The 20,906-nt window shown below is 37.7% G+C and overlaps 1 protein-coding gene across 7 annotated transcripts in view; it reads left to right on the forward strand.

Annotated features, from left to right (window-relative positions):
- Window positions 1–20,906, forward strand: part of STK39 (serine/threonine kinase 39) — an 85,219-nt gene that overhangs the window by 30,303 nt on the left and 34,010 nt on the right. For all 7 annotated transcript variants that reach the window (XM_086896793.1, XM_086896797.1, XM_086896792.1 and 4 more), the window contains 5 exons: window positions 1,822–1,870; window positions 1,977–2,042; window positions 15,762–15,884; window positions 16,013–16,045; window positions 18,006–18,073. In XM_086896793.1, coding sequence (XP_086752919.1) covers window positions 1,822–1,870; window positions 1,977–2,042; window positions 15,762–15,884; window positions 16,013–16,045; window positions 18,006–18,073 — 339 coding nt within the window. The remainder of the gene's footprint in view (window positions 1–1,821; window positions 1,871–1,976; window positions 2,043–15,761; window positions 15,885–16,012; window positions 16,046–18,005; window positions 18,074–20,906) is intronic.

The following is a 20,906-nucleotide window of genomic DNA, read 5'->3' on the forward strand; positions in this document are numbered from 1 at the left end:
GTTCAGATAAAAACAGATATAGAGCAATTATTTTTATACTGGAAGGTCATCACTATTTTTCATATTTCTTACAATCCAGGATGTAATTTTGCACAGCGATCCCTCCAGTAGCCATCATGTCAGTTGTGGGAGAAGTCCTTGCTCTTTGTGGCAAATTATAGGACTGGCATTGCACTGCTGTTGTCTCAGACTAAGACGTTTTCCTTTTGGGAATGTCTGTGGGTGTTTCTCTCTCTCCCCAGTGCCACGGATGCTGCTCACAGTCCTCAGCTGCAATTCATTGCTGCAGCTTGTGTGGAAAAACAGGGCCAGAAAGCATGTCCAGACCAGTTCAGAAGTGTCTGGCATAATTAATGGTAGAGGAATGGAGAACACTGGTTTGGATAAAACTTTACTAAAATGGAGCTTTTAAGTGTGCATAGCCCTGTTATGAGATGTAATGGTACTGTACTTTGAGAACTTTAAAACTTTGGCACAGAAGTAGATTTTTCTTTCAAACAGTTTTCCCTTCCTTTTTGCTCATCCAAGATACATGTATGAATTGCTACAGTGTCAGATGGTCTCCACAGGACCACTAATCAGAACTCCTTTATTGTAGAGTTTGGTGCTTTGGAGGTGAAGAAAAATACATGCTCTATGGAACCTACTATCTGTCTAAACTGAATTATTTCTATTAATGTCAAGAGTTTTTTCATTACCCCTTGCATGTGTGAACTGATAGATACATACAGACCATTTACTACTCATCTTTTGCTCATATTATGGATCTGTCCTCAAAGAAATAAACTAGGTCAGATTTTTGGGGATTTTTTTGAGATTGATATTTTCCAAATGGAAGCTTTCTCTTTGTTTTATCTAGTTTGTTCTAACTAGAGCAGATGTTGCTTCTGTTTATTTAGAAGATTTATGAGTCTTGAAGATTTTGACTTCGCTAAATTTAGCTGTGTCAAAATTTGTCCTGGATGGTGGCATGGGCTCCTAATGCAAATGATGGAGGATTTTATCTCATCCCAAGAGATGCTTTGCTTTCTCTCCAGAGTCTGCTTCAGTACTAGAGTCTGACTTTTGCTAGATAAGTAGCTTTTTGGATCCCTGAAGATAGGGAGACAAAACCTGCCATTCACTTTGGTAGATATGAGATTGAGGTTATCTCTTGTAAATGCTGAAAGAGACTTAAACAGAACTGCAAGTAGAAATGAAGTGTGTCAGTTACAGTTGTTTTGATTTGTATTTGTCTGTTTGGTTGGAAGATGATCCCAATGACTCTCTTTGGTTTATGCATCATGTTAATAGTGTCAGTATAGTTTCTTGAGAATATCTGCTGACATCAATGAGGTAGAAGAATGCCAATAGGAGGTACTCATGCTGCTGTATGGAAAGTGTAATTATGCTTTTATTGCTGTGGAACAAAGTTTTACTTGTATTCATAGAGTCATTTGGGGAAAAAAGCCAAATACCTGTCTTTTTGTGGTTTTTTCTTGTTTTTTTTTCTTTGTTTTTTTTTTTTTTTTGTTTGTCTTATTTCTTTTTTTTTAAAGGTTAAATGCATTTGTGTTGAACAAAAAAGGGGGAAAATTGGCAGCTTAAGAGACTGATTTTTTTTTCTCTCTTTTTTGGTATTTTTGCCATAGAGAGGCTTAATTTTTTTCATGTGTGGTAAGTGAGTTTGTATGAATTAATTCAGTAGCTATTATCATTCATTCCCCATTCATACAGTACTAATTCAAAAGTATTAGAGACGTACCATTTAACTAACGTCTTGTACTGTATTCACTGAGAGGGGTCTTTGTTTTCTGTTCTAATTTATTATTGATCTTTCAGGCCCACAGCAGCAGAACTTTTAAAATGCAAATTTTTCCAGAAAGCCAAGGTAAAACGTTTAACCCTACGAGTAAATTTTGCTCTGCCTTAATATCTATGTGAAATTTCTTCTTTCCTTGGATTGATTTTTAACTTAAAAAATGTTGGTTTTGCAGAATAGAGAATACCTGATTGAAAAGCTGCTCACTAGAACACCTAATATAGCACAAAGAGCAAAAAAGGTGAGTGCATTCCTGTATTTTTCTTGACTGCTGTGGAAGATAAAGCAGGGACTCTTCAGTTGCCTTACATTTTGAGTTGACTGACTGAGCCATACTTTTAATGCAGTCCTTCAAAGATAGTGAGTATTGAATTAATGTTTTCTGCAGCCTTGCTTTCTCTAGGAAGCCCTGAGGCATTTTTACTTCCTTTCTGGCCTTGTCAAAATGATACATGATTTTTGTCATACTTGATATGATTTTTTTCTCACTTCCTCTTAGAAAGCTACAGGTGAATTAGTCGTGGGGAAAAAGATGGCCTGCAAACATATAGGTTCATAAACTGCACAATTCATATCTTCATTGATCACCTAGGGAAAGGGTGAAGATGCTTTAAATGGTATTTGTTGACAACTGCCTGTTCTTTGGATTATTTCAAATGTTATTCCCAAAATGTCACATTGAAACTCTGCATGAGCGCTGCTGTGATTTTCAGACTAGTGGAGCCTTATTCCATGGTGGCAGAGTTAAGTCCACAGCAGAGCATATTCTGGTATTTCTGCGGTGCCTTTGGCACTCGTGTAAATGAGCTTACCAAGTCATGTGCAGCAGAATAAAAAAAATGGTAACTCCTAACAGGTGAGTATTGTAAGACCTTTAAATATGAAGCAAACTGCTGTTCATAAAAGCTAAGAAACAGGAATGAATGTACACTCCTGTTTGTTGTGTGTGAAAAATTACTGAACTCCCTTTTCCCCTTCTGTTGTGCCTTAACTCACTATGTGTCTTCAGTATGAGATGCCTGCTCCAAGACTGCTGAGGCTCTGCCAATGGCACAGTGATGTGCTGAGTCCAATCTTCTAAGAGCAGGTTTGCTGAGGGATGATTTGAGGAGGGCATTACAGAAAAGGAGCTGTTTCAGCCTTTTTTGGCACATCAGGTTGCAGCTACCCTGACAGGCACTTGTACGATTTTCTGCTGTCTTTGGGAGTATTGGTTTGGCCTGGTTCTACAACACTGAAATGTTGTAGAAACACTCTCAGCTGGTGGCTCACGAGAGACAGTCAGCAAGATATGAGTGCTTCAAATTCCTTCGAATCTTCTTCATATGGAAGTAATTTTGGGACCTCGTTGATGGTGGGCTCCGAGAGGCTGGACGGAGCAGGAAGGGCTCCTGAGAGGGTTTGTGGCAGGGGCGCTGCGCTGAGCAGGTTCGCACCTGCCGGGGGGAGAGCAGGAGTTCAGGGTTTGGCCGTGTGGTGGCAGCAATGCCCGCATAAACCGGGATCCAGCTGGAGAAAACCCGGCTCTGGTTTTCGTTTTGCTCCTCGGGAGCCATTTAAGCACGTCCCAGCCGGGCTCCGGACGGAGCGAGCGGCGCCTGGGTCCGTCCCGCAGCTGGGTCCCCGCGTCGGCTGTAGAGACCGCCGGGGCACTCATGGGCACGCACCTGGACTTTGGATTCTTTAGATAGCACGGCACTTGGGATTGCGAAGCAGGATAGCCTCCCAGAAATAACCACAGAAATAATTTTCTGAATTACATTCTTGACAATTCTTTCTAATTTGAAAGAGGTGTGAATCTTAAGAAATCAAAGCTATACAGTGGTGGAGACAAATTAATATGTCTTTAATTACATCATAAATGGAAAATATTTGGGTTTTAGCTACTGAAAATGTTCAATTATTTATATTTTAAAAGGACGCAATATTAAAATTCATTGGGGATTTAAAGTTTAATTCACTTGTTAGAACTGTGCATGTAGGTGCTGTTTTAAGGCACCATAAAATATAAATGTACTTTAATAATAAAACTCTGGGGTTTTACTTAATAAGCTTGTGTAAGTTGAGTTTGGTTGCTTAAACATTAACATGTAAAATGTCTAAGAGGTTGCTCTTGGAAGAAGTAACCCCTGTAATTGAAAAACTAATATCACTAGGGCAATAGATAGGAAGGAGCTGGTGTCATCACTGCTTAAATTATCTTCTGTGGCACTTGGCGGAAAATGCCTATGACTAATGATCTGTAGCACCACTGCTAGTACAGATGTCAGATCTGCCCTGTGGTAATCTAATTTTTCTTCCATTTACCACAAGTATAATTGCTTTGCCTTGTTGCCCAGAACTCCAGCCTCAATTTAGTTTTAACTTTAAATTCTTCTCTCTTGACTTAGTGTTCCCATATTTTGTTTCTGCCTTTATAGCTTATACTCGGCATCTGTTTTTTTTCTAAACATGACTTCAGGTTTGTTTGTGAAATCCAGGAAGCAGGTACACAGGTCTTGTATGTGTGAGGAAAACATTTGGTGCTGTAAAGATGTGTCCTGCTGTAAACCCTATTTTGATAATTGAGCAACGTCTTCACCACATGTTTAAAATACTGTTTAACATTAGAGTTGTAAACTACATGATTGTGTGCATGTTCCCCTGTTCCATTGTTTCATTTGCTTTTCATTCTACTAAATTTTAAATGACATCCTTCTTCCTCACCCTAGGCTAGTAATTAAGGATAATGCTGAAGCACTTAGCCAGGAGGAGCATGTGCTGCCTCTTCCTGTGCAGGACCTGGTTGGATATATTGGTACTGATCCACAGGAAAGGGTGTTACACCATGCAGCTCCTTACTGGCTGGGTTTCACTGATGGGACTGCTCACCTGTGAGAGCGCTGCTGGTATCAAGAAGAGCTGGAGAAAAGGCTGTGAGGAATGGTCCAAGCTCAGTGTGGTTGGGTAAGCAGGGACATGATCTGAAGCCATGCTTTGGTCATTGGTATAGATGTAGGGGCCCTGACACTCCGTGCCTCTGCCTGGTTAATGGTGTGATGGTAGAGCAGCCTGCCCTGTCCTGCTTGGATGAGGGCTGTGTGCACTGCTGGCATGAAGCAGCCCACCAAGTGTTTACATATACTATTTATCAACATGTGCTGAAGTAGTTTTAATTTTGAACTGAACACTAAGTTATTTAATTTGTGATTAGGATTGCTTTGTTGGAATAGAGCAATTTGAAATGTGAAACAGCTTTTAGAATTCCACAGTCAGTTCTCAAGTCTTGTCACACTAAAAAATTAATTATAACTGTATGTACTCTGTATACCCAAAGGCCCTGGGTCAATTTTATGGTTTTATAATCCTATTTTTTAAAATTTTAAAATCTCCTGCATGACTGCCACTTCTACAAAGTGAACAGGGAAAAACATGTATCTGCATTTCATTTTATTGCTGTCTGAAGTGCTGCTAGTAAAAAAAAACAACCAAAAAACCTGAGCAATAATTGGGCTTGAATTCTGTTTTTGGAATGGTGGTATTGCATTGTGCTCTTAATAGGAGCTTTTTTTAGAGCTGAGCATTGTACGTTAGTGGGAAAAACCTGTGACAGCATGAAGAGATGATTAGTGTGAGTGATACTAGTTTTTATTATACTTCACTAAAAACGCCTTTATGGATGGGTTGGAGTTCTAGCTCCTCAGTACAGCTATTTTAAGGTAATGGTCATGTTTCATTACATAAGACATCACCAATCCCCTGCATTTAATGAGAAAAATACCATTATATCCCAGATTTCTTGGACAGCTATAACAGCATAATTGCACCTCAGCAAGGCATACATGTGCAGCCCTTCCTTGCTTCAGTAATGGATTTCATCTGATAGATACATCTCACCAGTGATGTATGTTAGTGCAGCTGGACTCCAGCTGAATTGAAAAGCAGAGAACAACATGAACCTGAGCTCAGATTGTTAATATAATTGTATATTAACTTTTCTTTACAGTTTAAGAAAAGCTTATTTAAATAATATTGACATATAAAGTGAAGGGACATGTGCTATACTGGAACACTTCTTCTGGAAGACAGTAGCTGAACTATAAATATGTGTTTGGCAATGCTTTGTGTGAGGGAGGGCCCTCCATTGCAGAAGATTAATTATTCAGGTTATCCAGAACACTGCTGTAAATTAAAAAAAAAAAAAAAAAATAGTGGAACTGTGTTTATATGGTTGAATGTTACTAAAAAAAAAAAAAAAAAAAAAAAAAGAGAAATTGGCACTCACACCATGTCAGGTAATTTTTTTATTTTCAAGAAGTTGTTGAAAGGGAAATCTAATAAGAGCACTTTTTCAAAAATGTAAATTTGACAGCAATTCAAATAATGAAAAAGCAGTGCCTGCATTCATGGGTAGTAAAATTGGAAAGTGTTTTAAGGGGCTGAAACATGCATTTGCACCAGCCTTGTTTTAACATTTCATATAAAGGAAGAGGACTGCTTAGTGTTTTTGCCATTCAGTTGTGCCATTAGATGCAAGGAACTTCATGCAGTATTCATATACTTTTTGTCCATCTTTACTTTCATTGGGTGCTTTTACCGTCTGTGTGGTTTTTTTGTGAGGTTGGATTTTATATCTTCTCAAATGGATCTAATTGTTACACAACAAGTGAGCTTTGAAACAAACCATGGCTTAATTGAGTGCCTTTGTACTTCAAATAGCCATATGCATATCTAAAATAACTTGGATTACTTATTATGGCAGAGTTTAGAAGCTCATACATGATTCATCTTAGCTGTTGAAAAGTAGCCCTGTTGGTTATTGGAAGGTGTGTTCCGGTCCATGGGCCATCCAGGTTCCACCTCAGAATTCTTTTTTGCAGGGAGTCCCTGTCTCTTGTGTAACTGCATTGATCTGCTCCTTAGCTTATGTGTTCATGACCTGTTAACTTGTTCATAATATCTTGAACATGGACTGACAGAGGGTTGGTGTGGAATGAGAACTTTTCTGATTAGACCAGTAGCTCTAAGTATTTGGCATTTATTGAAGCTGTTGAAACTTGCAGAACTGGGGAGGATTTTCTTGAAAGTGCTGTTGAAGGAGTTGTGATTAAAGAATCAAGACAGGATAAAGGAAGTCAGGGTGTGTATGATGCTGGTGATAGTCTTTGATCAGGGAGTAAGCCTTGTAAATAGGCAGAAGATAATCCTATTTTATTGCCCTGTTTTGTAAAGATTTGGTTTTCTGTCCCTGAAAATGTGCAGGAAGGTGCTGGCTTTACCTGTTCACCTTCTGAGAAATTAAGCCTCAAACATTTCACTTGCATGACATCCAATACCAGATTGCTTCTCTTGGATTTGGAATGGCTCCCTAAGTAAAAGTGTCTCAATGGAATTAGCTTCTAATAATTTTCTCAATTTGTAGGGCAGGTCAATATTGTGTCAATGCAGGCAGCAGCAGCTGGTAGATTGGGTCACCTTCGTGTCATGGGGTTTTTTTTCTGGAAAAGACAGACTTTCTGCCTGTCATTGTTCATAAAGGTAACAAGGAGTTTTGGGAGGATGTGGAAGTGTGTATTACTTGTGATTTTGTATATTTTTGGGAAGTTTGTCAGGAAAGTCATGCAGGCAGATGAATTACAAAGAGGATTCTCTAAAAGCCAGGTGGCTCAGAAGCAGCATTCCCACCTGTTCCCATTTCCTTAGTGTCTGATAGAATAGGTGTGCGAGAATTTTTGCTTTTATATGGAGAAATTAAATATTTAGCCCTGTTAGTTTAAAAAAAATAAAAGAAGGGGAAACAAAAAGAAAGAGTCCAGGCTCAAGAATCTGAAGGAAGTGTAAAGTAAGTATGTTTTCCTGGTTAGACCCTGTAAAGCTTTTACAAGTACAGTACCAAAAAGCATTGTAGGTAATTTGTTTTGACACTCCTTTTAGCCCTGCACTTGTGCTTGATACTGGTGATATTCTTAGAAGTTCCAGGGGTGAGCTGCAAGGGACATACAGGTGAAGCAGGACATCCTTGAGATGGTGTTACCTAGTGATACTTACAGGGGACTTAATTTAGCTGAGAAGTGCTCTTGTCTCAAGGAGTAAAAATTATGTCTGGAGCTGAAAACTTCGAGGTTTTAACCAGAACAAGCAGATTAAGGCCAGCAGAGCAGAAAGAAGGGCTGGAACAGTAATAGTTCATTTCTGTTTAGCTCTGAAAAACAGCTCCATGAGAAGGTTATTCAAACAGTGCATCTGCAGCTCAAGGTAAAGTCAGACAGTATGCAGAGAGAAAGGGAGTGTCAGGGATGCACATCCCAGCAGGGCTGTGTGGGATTTACTGGCAGCAGAGGGCAGCCACATCCAGTGCTGTACAGCCAGCAGGATCCATCCTGCCTGAGCTGTACCTGCAGTCACAGCCTGGGAGTCTCGCTCCAGCTCTGGGGATTTTAAACACTGTAAGCTGGATGAATGCATGCTGCTTCTTGATATCTGACTAAAATAGAAACACTGGGGGTTTTATAAAATTGGATTTTATAAAAATTACAGATTTCTGTTAATTATTTTCATGTTAATTTATGACTTTTTTTGAGAACTACACTCAGGTTTTAATTCGATCACCTTAATATTTGAGAGAGACCTTGAATAAATTCAAGTCTCTTTAAAATCTGTGTGGAATGCAGAATGTGTATTAGAGTAATTTCTCTTATGTACATAAGCAATTGGAAACCTTGGAGAAAACAGAAAAAGGTAGAAATTAGTATTTGACCTTGAAATGGTACTTTCAAGCCTCTGAGTTTGAAAGTAAGTGAAAATCATAGTAATTTCTTCTTTGAATTCTACAGTAATAGACTGTTTTCCTAAATATTCTTTACTGTGTCTGTTGCTGAGAGTGAAACCCACCTTATAATGAGTTTTCTACTACTGAATAATGAAAGCTCTATATGACGCTATATTTGTCTTCTTTCTTTCTTTCTTTCATCTTTGGGTATTTTAAGAAAGTAAACAACTTGGATGATAGAAAAGCATGGTGGAATTGGAAAATTATGATTATCAAGGTGGATCCCTCTAGTGGAAAGTCTTCTAGTAGTGATTCACCATCATGATGTGCATTCATCTGAGCAGCCAGGAAAAAAAGCTCTAAAGATCCTGATCTGTCTTCGTCATCTTTCAGAGTACTAAGTTACTTCACCAATTTGCTGTATCTTTGATTTGCTTTCTTTGATTCTTGCTAGGTACCCTTGGCCTTGACACCTTAATGTGATTGGAAGGGTGGAGGGAAGCAGGCAGGAAAAGAAAGAGGATAGAAAAGAGCCTCACTCTGCATGTGTGAATTAGCCACCAGGTCATGCCTGATAGCCATTTGGGATTCCTTGTGTTTGAGGAGCAATTTATCTCCTCTGCACAATTAATTGAAAACATCCTTCTGAGCACAAGTACACATTCATGCCTGAAAGAATAAAATGTAAGTGAAAGAATTATTTGCAGCTAATAACATTCAGTAATGAAGTTTACATAGTGGAACTACTAAATGGAGAAATAATGTCTGAAAACCAAAAATCATTCTGAGTTACTAAATTTGCACATTTCCCATGTGACTGGATTTTTAGTAAAACTGCAATTTCTCGAAGCAAAATCAGATTCCAATTTTGTACTCAGGCTGAAAGCAGAGATAATAAGTCTGTTGCAGTATTTAGGTAAAACCTCATGTTTAAGAAAAGCAGAATTAGAAGTTCAGGAAGTACCTGGACTTGTAAACAAGGTGTTTTGGTAACAAAATAGTGTCTTACTTTGAGCCACTTCATTTTGCTGTCTCTAAACAGCGTTATCCCAGCAGTAGAAGAATTGGTGAAGAGTGAAAAGTGGGAGGGTGTTGTACAAGGAATCCCCCAGAGTGGGTAAGGATTTGGTACTCTGATTCACTGGTACTTTTCTCATCATTTCCTTTGGAGGTGCAGGAATGTGATCTCTCATCTCCTCCCTCTTCAGCTAATAATGACTTTGTTTTCCTCTCACTGGTAGCTGCACTGTATTCCATTTCTAAATTGGGAGCCTAGGTAAGATTTCGTGGCAGTCTTCTCAATTGATGGCCATGCCCTTGGGTGTCACACTTGTCATCATGTAACCATGAAACTGTTTGGCTTATAAAAACAAACCAGTACCATAAATATTTAAAGCAAATGGCCTTTTTTTTTTTTTTTAACGGATCTGTTTTTTGTTGACTTCTGCTGTATTATCCCTTAAAAAGGTGCTCTTCCAGAACCAGCAGAAAGCTGAAGAAGTCCTGTTCAATGCAGAATTATTGGTGTCCTCTATTCAGTATTCTTTCATGGAGAAAGATATAATGATCTCATATTTCTTGACTTTAAGCTGCCAGTGTAATTGATTCCTCTAGGGAGCATTCCAATAGTTTCTGTGTATGAGTATGAAACACTGCAAATTCTAACTTTTTCTAAGTAGGAGAAAAACAAAGACTAAGGTGTTTTTTCATGATATTTGCAGCATTCAGAATGGTTTAAGAGGAGGGGATACTAACACCAAATTACTGTGATTTCTTAAAACCTTTTGAGTTCTACAAAGCAGATTGCCAGAGTGCTTTTTTACTAAGGTAGTGGTACATCCCATTAATAACAATAGCCTGTATAATTGTGGTGACTAAAAAAAGGGTTTGAATTGCATAAAACACTTTTAGGTTTGCAGAAGTTTCGTGGCTTCCAACAGAATAAAATAAGACTTCACAATATAATGAATTCAGAGGAGTTTAAGAATAGTCAGCAGTGAAGGGGTTAGGATGTTCATGTGATTTGTGAGACTGGGTTGGATGGGGACCAGCCTTCTCCTGACCTAGTGCTTCAACTCTTCAACAAAGGATGATGTGAATATGTGGGAATTCATGTGCTGCCTTGGACCTCAGGGTTTTTGTGGTTTGGGTTGTTTTATTTTGCAGAAATGTAATTGCAGTGTAGGTGTTCTTATGTAAAAAGAACAGTGTTCTTTTGCTTTAATATATTTTGTAGAAAGTGATTTCATGCCATTAACCTTATGAGCTAAACTGTGATTAAAGCTGTAGCTGTTTTAAGCAGAACACTTGTGCCATAATTGAATACACAATGATAGGCTGATTTTTTTTTTTTTGCATTTAAATAAAAATAAATGCATAGGGGTGGAGGTTGAAATTTGCTTTTTTGTCTTAGGAAATGTTCAGGAAAGGTTTTCAAGATGGTGAAAGGTAAAAAATATAAAATCTGTTTCTTCTATAAGCTAAAGCTGTGTATGGAAGGAACTGGTCTATGGATTTTTTTTGAGAGAAAAATGCACAGAGAAAAGTGTGGTGCTAAAACCAAAACTTTTCAGTAATGTCCTGTTACTGAACATTCTCTTCCATACATCACTGTTCTTTTCATAAAATAACTAGCATGGAACTGGCATGGTTTTATAAATGCTTCTCATGAAGTTGTATGAGAAGTGAAGGTCTTGAAACTTGTGATGAAAAAAAAAAAAGAGGGGAGAACTGGCTATGCAAAAACCCTCTCCTTATCAATTACCAAGTAAACATTCATATAGTATATTTTTTCTATAAGATCTTCTGTCATCTGTGTAACAGTGGGAGTCCAGTCTCCTGTAAGTACCAGTGTGAGGTGAAGGTATATAGCATCAGTTGACTGGTCTTTCTTTTTTTCTGCCTGAAAGTCAAATTTAAGCTTTTATGAAGACAGACTGCAGAAAATTAAAAAGGTGAGGTTTTAAAATAACTACGTTGTCATTACTGCTCTTTGGGGCATGTGGGATTGGGTGCATCTTGTACTGTACTAGCATATGTAGCTGAAGGGTATCAGTGGTAAAATAAAAGACAATTTTTCTCCAGCTGCAGTACTTCTGGAAGGGTATGTGTTTAAAAATTAAAAAAGCATAGCTTGCCCTCTGTAGAGATACACAAATACAAAAACCAGACAACAGCACTGACTATTCTCTAGTTAGAAATTAATAGGAAGCAGTGTCAGGGTTCCACAAGGACTTTTACATATGTGCTTTAAATGTGTGGAATCTACACATTTGCTACTCTCCAGGAATTCAGGAACAAATTAAATTTGGGCTCTCTGTTACCTGCATATGGAGGGTGGCAGGGCACTTTCCATGATACTCAATACTAATGCTTATTAGTGCCATCAGTTTTACTTACACAAATACATCTTACTTCCCATGCTTTCTGTGGAATGAAGTTTAAAAATGCTGGTTTAAATCTATCCAGGACTCCATTGCAAATATTCAGTTTCCAGGGCTTCAGTAGGAATACCTTAAATATTTCAGAGAGTGGGAAAGTCAGTGTTAGTAGTTCAGTCATCTTCCTGCAGAAGGAGGAGAAATACAGTGGATGCATAACATTGTTCTTACTGACAGAAGGGATTTGTGACATAGTCTAAGATCATGTGCTGTACCATGTATGAAATGAAGTAATGCTTTATGTGTATGCACTGGTATCCCACAGTGTATGCTTTTTATTTTTTTATTTCTTTATTAAATTTAGATGCTCAAATAAAATAATTAATCTGTAAGTGGGCCCAGTTCTTTGCTGTTTTGCACAGTTGTGAATAAGGAAGTAGAAAATTCTGAGTGTTCAGAAAACCTTCGTTCCCTTTGCTGTCACTTTACAAAAATAAACTCGTAAAGAGATTGCAGCAGCTAAAGAACCAGTAATGAATAATAGATTCTTCTTTCCTCAGTCTCTAACATCTACATATAGCGAGCACATCAGTGCCTAAAAGACAATTTATGTTTCTCTTCTCTACATTGTAGCCTTCTTTTCATTAAGCCCTGGGAAATGTGGCAGCTTCTGCATTCTGCTGATGGAGTTCTCTCTCTGTCAGGCTGATTAGGCCTGACCTTCATTGGGTGGGATTTATAGTTGCCCTGTTAACACACATTCTCCTGGCAAGCTAGTGCATGGTGTTATTGACAGGGAATGCTAAATTATTTGTATCCTACTTTAAAATGGTGGTGACAAATAGTTCTGTCAGCAACTTAATTTATACTTAAATCTTTGTGACTGTATTGTATTCTGCAATAAGCTTTAACCAGGACCAACATACACAATACCACCACTACTACTAATATAATGCTTAGTATTTCTGTGGTGGTCATGTTTTTTTCACTCACTGATTTGTCCAAGCATTCTCTGTTTTAACTGATGTTCATAATGTCTTTCTTCCACAGCTGTGGTGATATTGACAATGGCTTATTAGGCTTTTCCTCCTAGAAACAGATTTTGGTTGTACATGACAATGCTCTGAGCTGTTTTTGTTTGTTGGCTGTAGTTTAGCTTCCAGTCATTCAAAGTAATTTTTTATTCTCTGGTGTCTTCTGACTTACGTGAGATATGTTTTTTAATAGGTGTTAATTTGTCTTGTAAGACTGAACTTTCATTTTTATTGTTATTAGCTAAAGTTATGATTCAGCTTAGTTCCTATTTTGGAGGGATCATTTAGATTTTTAATCAGTAAAATCCAAATTAGAATTGAGCATTTTTTCATTTGTTTTCCTTTCCCTCTGAAATACTTCCTGAGAGATATACAATTATAGCAAAAGGAATTATCGATGTGTATTTTGACTGAAGCTGATGGGGAAATTATATTTGTATGGCTACTGCATGCAATGTAAAATGTAAACCAGCTTACTTCTTATTTTTGTAGATACACAAGAAGTTTGTTTAGGTTCCACGCTCTGTCCCAGATTTGCTTTGTGCCCTTGTATATAAATAGCTTCATTTGTTTGCTGCTTTATTTGTCTCTCTAAAATGGAAGACTGTATCAGGGTATCAGGAGAACTATATAGAATATTCTCAATTGCCTTAATGCTGTTCTTATTGGACTGAAACGCAAGCATGCTGCCTGTGGTATCAGTCTGCTAGTAGTATCTGAAATGATAGCCAGAACAGAAATTTAATACGTTATATAAATTATGTATATTTCCATTCAATATCTGATACTAGTGAGATGTTTACAATGAACAAAGAGAAAAGTTATTTGCAGATACAGTGTGCCACTTGCGCTCTTTCCTTCACCTAGGAAGGGTATGTGCCCTCCATATGTGGCTGATTCTTTGTGGCTTTAACCAGAATAGAGTGATCAAAGCTAGGCTTGTTAGTCTAAAAGGTGTGCAAATTAGTTCACCAAGCACTGCAAGTGTTAAATTAAAAAAATGGTCTAGACAACAACTTCATATTTTTGGAAGTTGAATAGGTTGGGTACTTTGTTCTTAGCTAAAATTATAATTTCTTTCCTGTGAACATGGGTTCTGGTGGGAATCAGTCTGATTGAAACAGAGTACCAGTAAACTCGTTTCTCTGCTTTCAGAAACCTCTCAAGAAAATAATTTAATTTAACATGGTATTTTGCTTTGTACTAAGTTTCTTTTCCTTGAGCCATTTGGTTTTTTTATTAAAAGGCAGTCTATTTAAAAACTTGAAATGCACTCCTCTCTGCAAATGATGTAAGCATCATTAAGCCCCATTAAAATCATTCTGTTTAGAATAAGTCTTCAAAACAACTGAAAATGGAAGCAGAAGAGATACTGATTAGTGCACGATGCAGTGTTTGAATGTGTCTGTAAACCAATATATCCTATTGTGCTGGAAAAGCATGGTTTTAGTTGTGGATGATGTCCTCTGCTAGGTTTGAGGCCATTTGGAAGATGCCTGTGCTGTTTAACAAAAGCCTACCTCAGTCTCCTTGAAGGATAATAAATTACATCCACAAGCAGCAGGCAGATTGCCTGCTAGATTGCCTTGTGTCTGTGCTGATCCCTGACCATGTAGACAGTAAGAGCCTCACTGATTGTGCCTGGGCTGATTGCAGCTGAGTAGAGAATTGCTGTGCCACTGCTTGCTTTGATGTCTGCCTGCTTCTCCCTCCCAAACACATACAAGCTGCTTCTACCAAGCTTGAAAATGGCTATGCTAAAATTGGTCCAATAGGAGCTTGGTATGGGAATACTGTGTAGAGTTTGTCCATCAAGAGATGGAGTAGGGTATTCCCTCGGTGTCCTACATAAGTTTCCCCTCTTGTCAGTTACAAATGAGGACAAAATATGGAGAAACTGAGTAGGGCACTCTAATTCAGTTGTGCTTCAGAGAAAAAATGTAAAGAAGGAATATCATAAGGACTGAAGGAAATGCGGAAGTGTGGTGAAGGTGAAGTCTGAAAACTTCACCCTTTTCTCTGGTTTAGTTTTATATGTGCAGAAGGGAAGGGAGAGGAGCAGGTGGGTGTTTGGAAAGTGAAGGGAAGAAGAGTGGAAGAGAGTCCAGACAGACATCAAGATATTTATGTATGGACAATGTTTTGGAAGAAGGCTCCTATCACTCATGCTCTTGTGGTGTCAGGCCAGCCAGCTCCACCTTGTGCTTGGCCTAAACCCAGTACAGAAATAGCATAAGTGTCCAGCTCTCTATGAAAATCTGCTTTGGGAAATTTGTCTTAATGACTGCATCACAGTTTCCTTGGAAGCTCATGGTCTCAGACTTGAAGGTCTATGCTATTTTCATGTCATGTATCTTGCTGATGTGGTATCTGATGGGATTTAGAAGTGGCTGGAATTTGTCACATGCTGCATCTCTCTGCACATTATGGTTTGCAGCAAATCATAGGGGTTCAGAGCAGGGCTAATACCAGTTTAGTCTTTCTTTTAAGTTTTATTATATTGAAAATCAACATGATTTTTGTAGTCAGATTTTTATATTTAGGTTTTTTCCTTCTTTTGTGTTTTCATCACTGCCACCAACCAAAAGAATGTAGAACCAAGTTGATCAGTGCTCATACAATGCAAGATATTGAAACACCACTGGCTTAAGGAGGTCAGATATTATTAGAATATGTTAGTGGTTCCTGTAGCAAATTAATGAGAGCACATAGAATAAAAATCACAAATAATTGCTGCTTAACCAGAACACCAATAAAGACTAAAGACGTCTGTGTAATGGTGAACAATATTTTGGTAGGTCAGACGAGTGCCAGGTTCCAGTGGTCACCTCCATAAAACAGAAGATGGGGACTGGGAATGGAGTGATGATGAAATGGATGAGAAGAGTGAAGAAGGCAAAGCTGCTATTTCTCAGGAAAAGGTATGTTCTGTTTGTGACAAGACATTTATACTCTGAAAGATGTTCTGACTTTATGTTAATTGTTAGTATTTATGGATCTTTGTTGCATAAAGCTGCATAGTTCATATCTCACTACATTTGTTTTCCAGTCACGAAGACTGAAAGAGGAGGAGAACACAGAGGTAAAAATGTCTTTATCAATTTTTCTTTTCTTCCAAGCATTTGAGTGAAGGGATTTCTTTTTCATGTCTGCTGTTAAAGATGTGAATTGAGGTGGGAGTATTGTTCTGCAGCCTTGTATGGCAAGTGCTTGTGAGGACAGAGCTGTATGCCATTGTACCTGTAACAGTGAACTTCAGCATACAGTGGATACGATGGACAGGAATTTAAAAGCCACATTATGTTTATGCCCAGGAGAATTCATGAAGATAGGTAATTTGGCTGTTTTTAATGAAACTGTGTAACTAAGATCACACTAACTGCTGTCTGTAAGGGTAATGAAGGCTGCATTGGAGTAGCCAGCGTATCTCCAAATATTTTTTTCTTCTTAGGATCTATATCATGACATGTAGCTTATAAATAAAGTATTTTCTTCAATACACAGTGAAGTAGTAGTTCAGTACTGAAGCATATTAGATTAATTCAGAAGAATAAAATACTATATAGAATTTCATAGCCTTTGTGCTAAGTGTGGGAAGCACTGCTGCTATAATCAATTGTTTAATAGGATTATGGCTTACAGACTAAATGGTCTTTAAAAATGTCTGTTCTTCGGGTGGGTGACCCTTGCCACTTTACCTGCAATTTTAGATTCTCTGATTTTCATTGGTGTCAGAGAAATCTTCTAAAAGCCTAGCAGCTTGCTGCCAGATTTAGTTCTGTCAGCTCCTGTGATGACCCATGTCTCCATTGCAGACCTCATTTACACAGCTCTTCAGCATCTGAGATACTTTATGTAAGCTGGGTACAAAAAAAGGACTTTCACCACACAGTCTTTCTGTCTTAAATGTTCAGAGTTCTACTGCTTGTGACCCAGTTTATACAGGTAACTCACAATAAAAAAAGTTGCTTAGTTTATGAAAGAGAAAAAAAACCTCTACTTGAAGTCTTCTGTTGATTTTTGTTTCCCAAAATGCTCTAGAAGATGACTTGTGCAGTCATGCAACCAAGACTAATGCATCTTGTCACTATTTGGGTTTTTGGGATCTCATTCCTGTATACTAGCATAACATGTCTATTGAAGATGCAGAAATAGTAGTAGCTTATATAAATGGAAGAAATTTAATTGAAGCAGAAAGAGTCCTGCTCTCATTTTAATAATTGTGAAAAATAATTATCTAAAAATTCAGTAATGTTTGCTGAAAATACACAAATAATAAAATACGGATCTTGTGTAACTTATTTAAAAGTAGCATTGATATGGAAAACTGTTAAAAAAACTGTCATAAGAAATTTGTGATGCAAGTCTTTATTTTGGGAGGGCTTCTGAACCCTTTGTAACCTTTGAACAGGCTGTTCTGTGCCTGGTGACAATATGCCAAGTTGGGTATGAAATCATAGTAGGGTAGAGAAGCCTGGTGCTTTCTTTGTGTAGGATACACTTTTGCTCGAGACTTCATGCAGATTTTTGTTGAGAGCTGGGAGGATATCACAGTGTGAGGGAGGAGTGATAATGTGGAAGATATCAGTGTTCCTGATTTTTCTCTGTGGAAGACATCTTCTGAGCTGTGATACCTGCTTTGATATGCTGCTCGTTCTTTGCATATGGGGAGATGTAAGACTTCCTTAACAACCAAAACTGTTACACAAAAATAATATGTGGTAGTTTGGAATTCTCACTGTGTGCGTATTATTTAATAGATAATTGTTGCTTTGATGCAAGGTGGATTATAAGCTCCTACACTCAGTGCTTTAGTGCAGGCCTTATTTATTTCTTGTTTTTCTGTAATTGAAATATGGGTTTTACTGGTATCAGCTATATTATAGGCTGACGTGTACTGAAAGTGTTTAAAGGGTTTCTGAGAGTTAGAAAATGTGTTAAATATTCTGTGCTAACTTCAAACTGTTAGCATGGGACGTTTTCTGTGATTTTTTTTTTTCTTTGGCATCCTTTACAAGACTTTTTGCTTTTTTCTCTAATAGTCTCAGCCTGCTGTTAGTGAGGAATACAGTGAAGTTCCTTGTGCAGTGAATCTTGTCTTAAGATTAAGGTAAGAGATCCTTCTATTTATTTTGCTGTATTATCTTGATCTCCCTCATTACTTTCATAATATTAACATAAAGTCAGTGCTGAAGTCTATAATCTCCCAGTATGACCAGTATGAATAGTGTTTCTGTGACTAATTGCTGTCTTTTAATTGCTTACTGAAATAGTGTACAATGAAAAGCAGAATATGAATGTGTCTTCAGGCTAAGCATACCCTTCATTAAGTATTTTCTTTATTTTTTTTCCTTATAATGTAGAATCACAGTGAGAAGTTTTTAATGAGTTTCTTCCACACTTCAGCAGTCAGCCTCTGACAGAAATAAACCATAGCTGTATTACAAGTTGCCTACTCAAAATGTTTTTCACTGGCAAGTTTGATCAGCCACTGTGGGGAAGAGATGGGTATTTTAGAAAATAGATACAAATATGTTGTCTGACTTAAATTTTTACTTAGTTGAAATGAGTCAGATTATCTTTAATTAAAATCAGTTTATAACTAAGATTTGAATTGCTTAATTATGCAGTCTATTTCTTGGATAAAACTATTTTTTCATGCAAAACTTTGATAGCTTTTAATGTGTATGATAGCTTTTTTATGTTTTTTTCTTAAAAAACTCATCACCACTCACTTTAAAACTTGCTTACATCCAGTCTGTCTTGACAGGATATGTGTGAGAGATTGTAAATTCCTAATTATTGCTATGAAGAAAAGTAAAATGTTACAATTTTTTATGCTAAAAAAAAAAAGAAATCAGAAGTAATTAGAAAATTACAACCAGTATGTTAGAAACAAATAATAGATTTGTGCGTAACAAATAGCTTTAAAACAGTAACATCAAAAATTGTTAGTGTCCTGGTTCCAGCTGTTTGTAATCAGAAAAAGCAATTACACAAAATGAGTGCCAACTCAAAATCTATTTTCTTCCCTTTTCTTTGACTACTTCTCTAGTGACAGCTGCAGAAAAATTGCGTGTCTGCTAAAGGTTGTGTACAAAAGAGAGGATTAATGATTTTTATTGTAAGGATAGGAAAGACTTAGAGATTATTTGGAATCATTTTAGTTGTCCAATTTACATAACTTCCCAGTTATGCTATCAATATTCTTTTTCATCTCTCTGCTGGCAGGTAGATGAAACCATTTACAAAACAGACCAATTTGTACTGCTATGTGGATGTACCAGTGAGGTGCTTTGGATATCTATAAATTATCATGAAACCCAGAGAGTTATTAGCTTCTTACCCAGTTATTTGCAGTATTGGCATATTCAGAGGGCAAACATTTTAGACCTGCAAGTATAGTGAAACATCAGGGATTATGCATTTAGTTTTCTGCAGCTTTTAAGCCATAAGTGAAGGAGGACTAATCCTGGGAGAGTTGAGTTTCCAATCTCTTACTTGCACAACGAACTTCTGTTCTTTTTAAGAATTCTCTTGAATTCATGGCTGGAAAATGTTCCTTCTCCCTACCTTCCCTAAAACCAAGTCTGTATTTAGGAGGTTAATTTCTTATATTTATGAACATACAAGTGGTTATTGGTAGAGGAGGAAGAAACAAGAATTTCTGTTTTAGGAATCAGAAAGTTTCTCTTAAACACAAAAAACCAGTCTTGAAATGCAGATATGCTCTGGAGCCTGGGGACACTGTTGGCAGCGTCTTGAAGAAACCAAAAATCTGATGTATAATTTTGCAGAGTTTTGTTAATTTAACTGTCCTACTTTTGAGGGGAAAATGCTCTATGGGGCAGACCTCTGTCCCAGGTGAGCTCTAGCTGTGTCCTGTCTCAGTGGTAGGAGGTGGGTATAGACTTATGAATCTTTGCACAGGCTTTGCTTCTGCTGGAAGTCTGAGCATGTGAGTAGGGTCAGAGCTAGCACTTGAGCAGTGTGTCTGTGTCTGTGTGTGTGTGTGTTGTGTGTGTGTATTGTGTGTGTTTGGGGGGAGTGTAGGGGTGTGGGCTACACTAAGTAACACTTTTCTTTTGGCTGGCACTTTGCAAACGGCTGATTTGACCATGAGGTCTACAAGCTGCCTATATCTCTGCCCTATCTAGTGTAGATTCAGAGGTAGAATTTAGAATTTTTTTATATTTGCTAATTTAAAGGCAAGAGTTATTTTGCATACGGAACGTTCACCAAAGCTCAGGCAGCCACTGGCTGACTACAGATATTGTCTTTAGCAAGGTACCTTTGGTAGCATTTGAGTTGTGCTTCCTGTTCACCATTGACCCTCTTCAGTGTTGAGACTTTATCATGGAAGTTGATGCAAACATTTAGAGCTTTTTGAGCAGAAACAACTTAGCATGAGGCTGGGGAGTGTGGACCATAAAGTTTAAAGAGTAGTTCCTGGGGATTTGGGACAGGGCAAAGGGTAAGGAGATGGGCAACCTTAAAAAGGAACAAGAGGTGAGGGGAGGGGGTGGGCAGGACGAAAGTGCTCCTCTGCTTTATTCTTTTTTTTTCTTCTTTTTTCTTCTTCTACAATGAGGCTATGCTGTTATTGCCCATCACATTTTAGATGATAGCTTGAATTTTTTTCCTGTAGCAGTATGTTCCAGAAAAAGGCTAGTAGTACCCATAAAAATTAAAAATTACTTTTGCAAAGGAGGACTTCTGGCAGAAGAATCAATGCATTTAAGAAATTCTTTACCTGGATGGTCAGGTTGTTTTTTCCCAGTCAGAGCAGGGTGAGATTCATTTTGTAATTCAGTAGGGTGTACTAAATTAACACCATCCTCTGTTTACTGCAAATGCCTCATTGTGGATCAGAAGCACAACTCACGGTCTGAAATAATTTTTATAGAATCCCATGGTATTCTTTATACAAGTGGTGGTATTTG

The sequence above is a fragment of the Cyanistes caeruleus genome, chromosome 7 (assembly GCF_971803275.1).
Source record: "Cyanistes caeruleus chromosome 7, bCyaCae1.hap1.1, whole genome shotgun sequence".
Taxonomy (NCBI): domain Eukaryota; kingdom Metazoa; phylum Chordata; class Aves; order Passeriformes; family Paridae; genus Cyanistes; species Cyanistes caeruleus.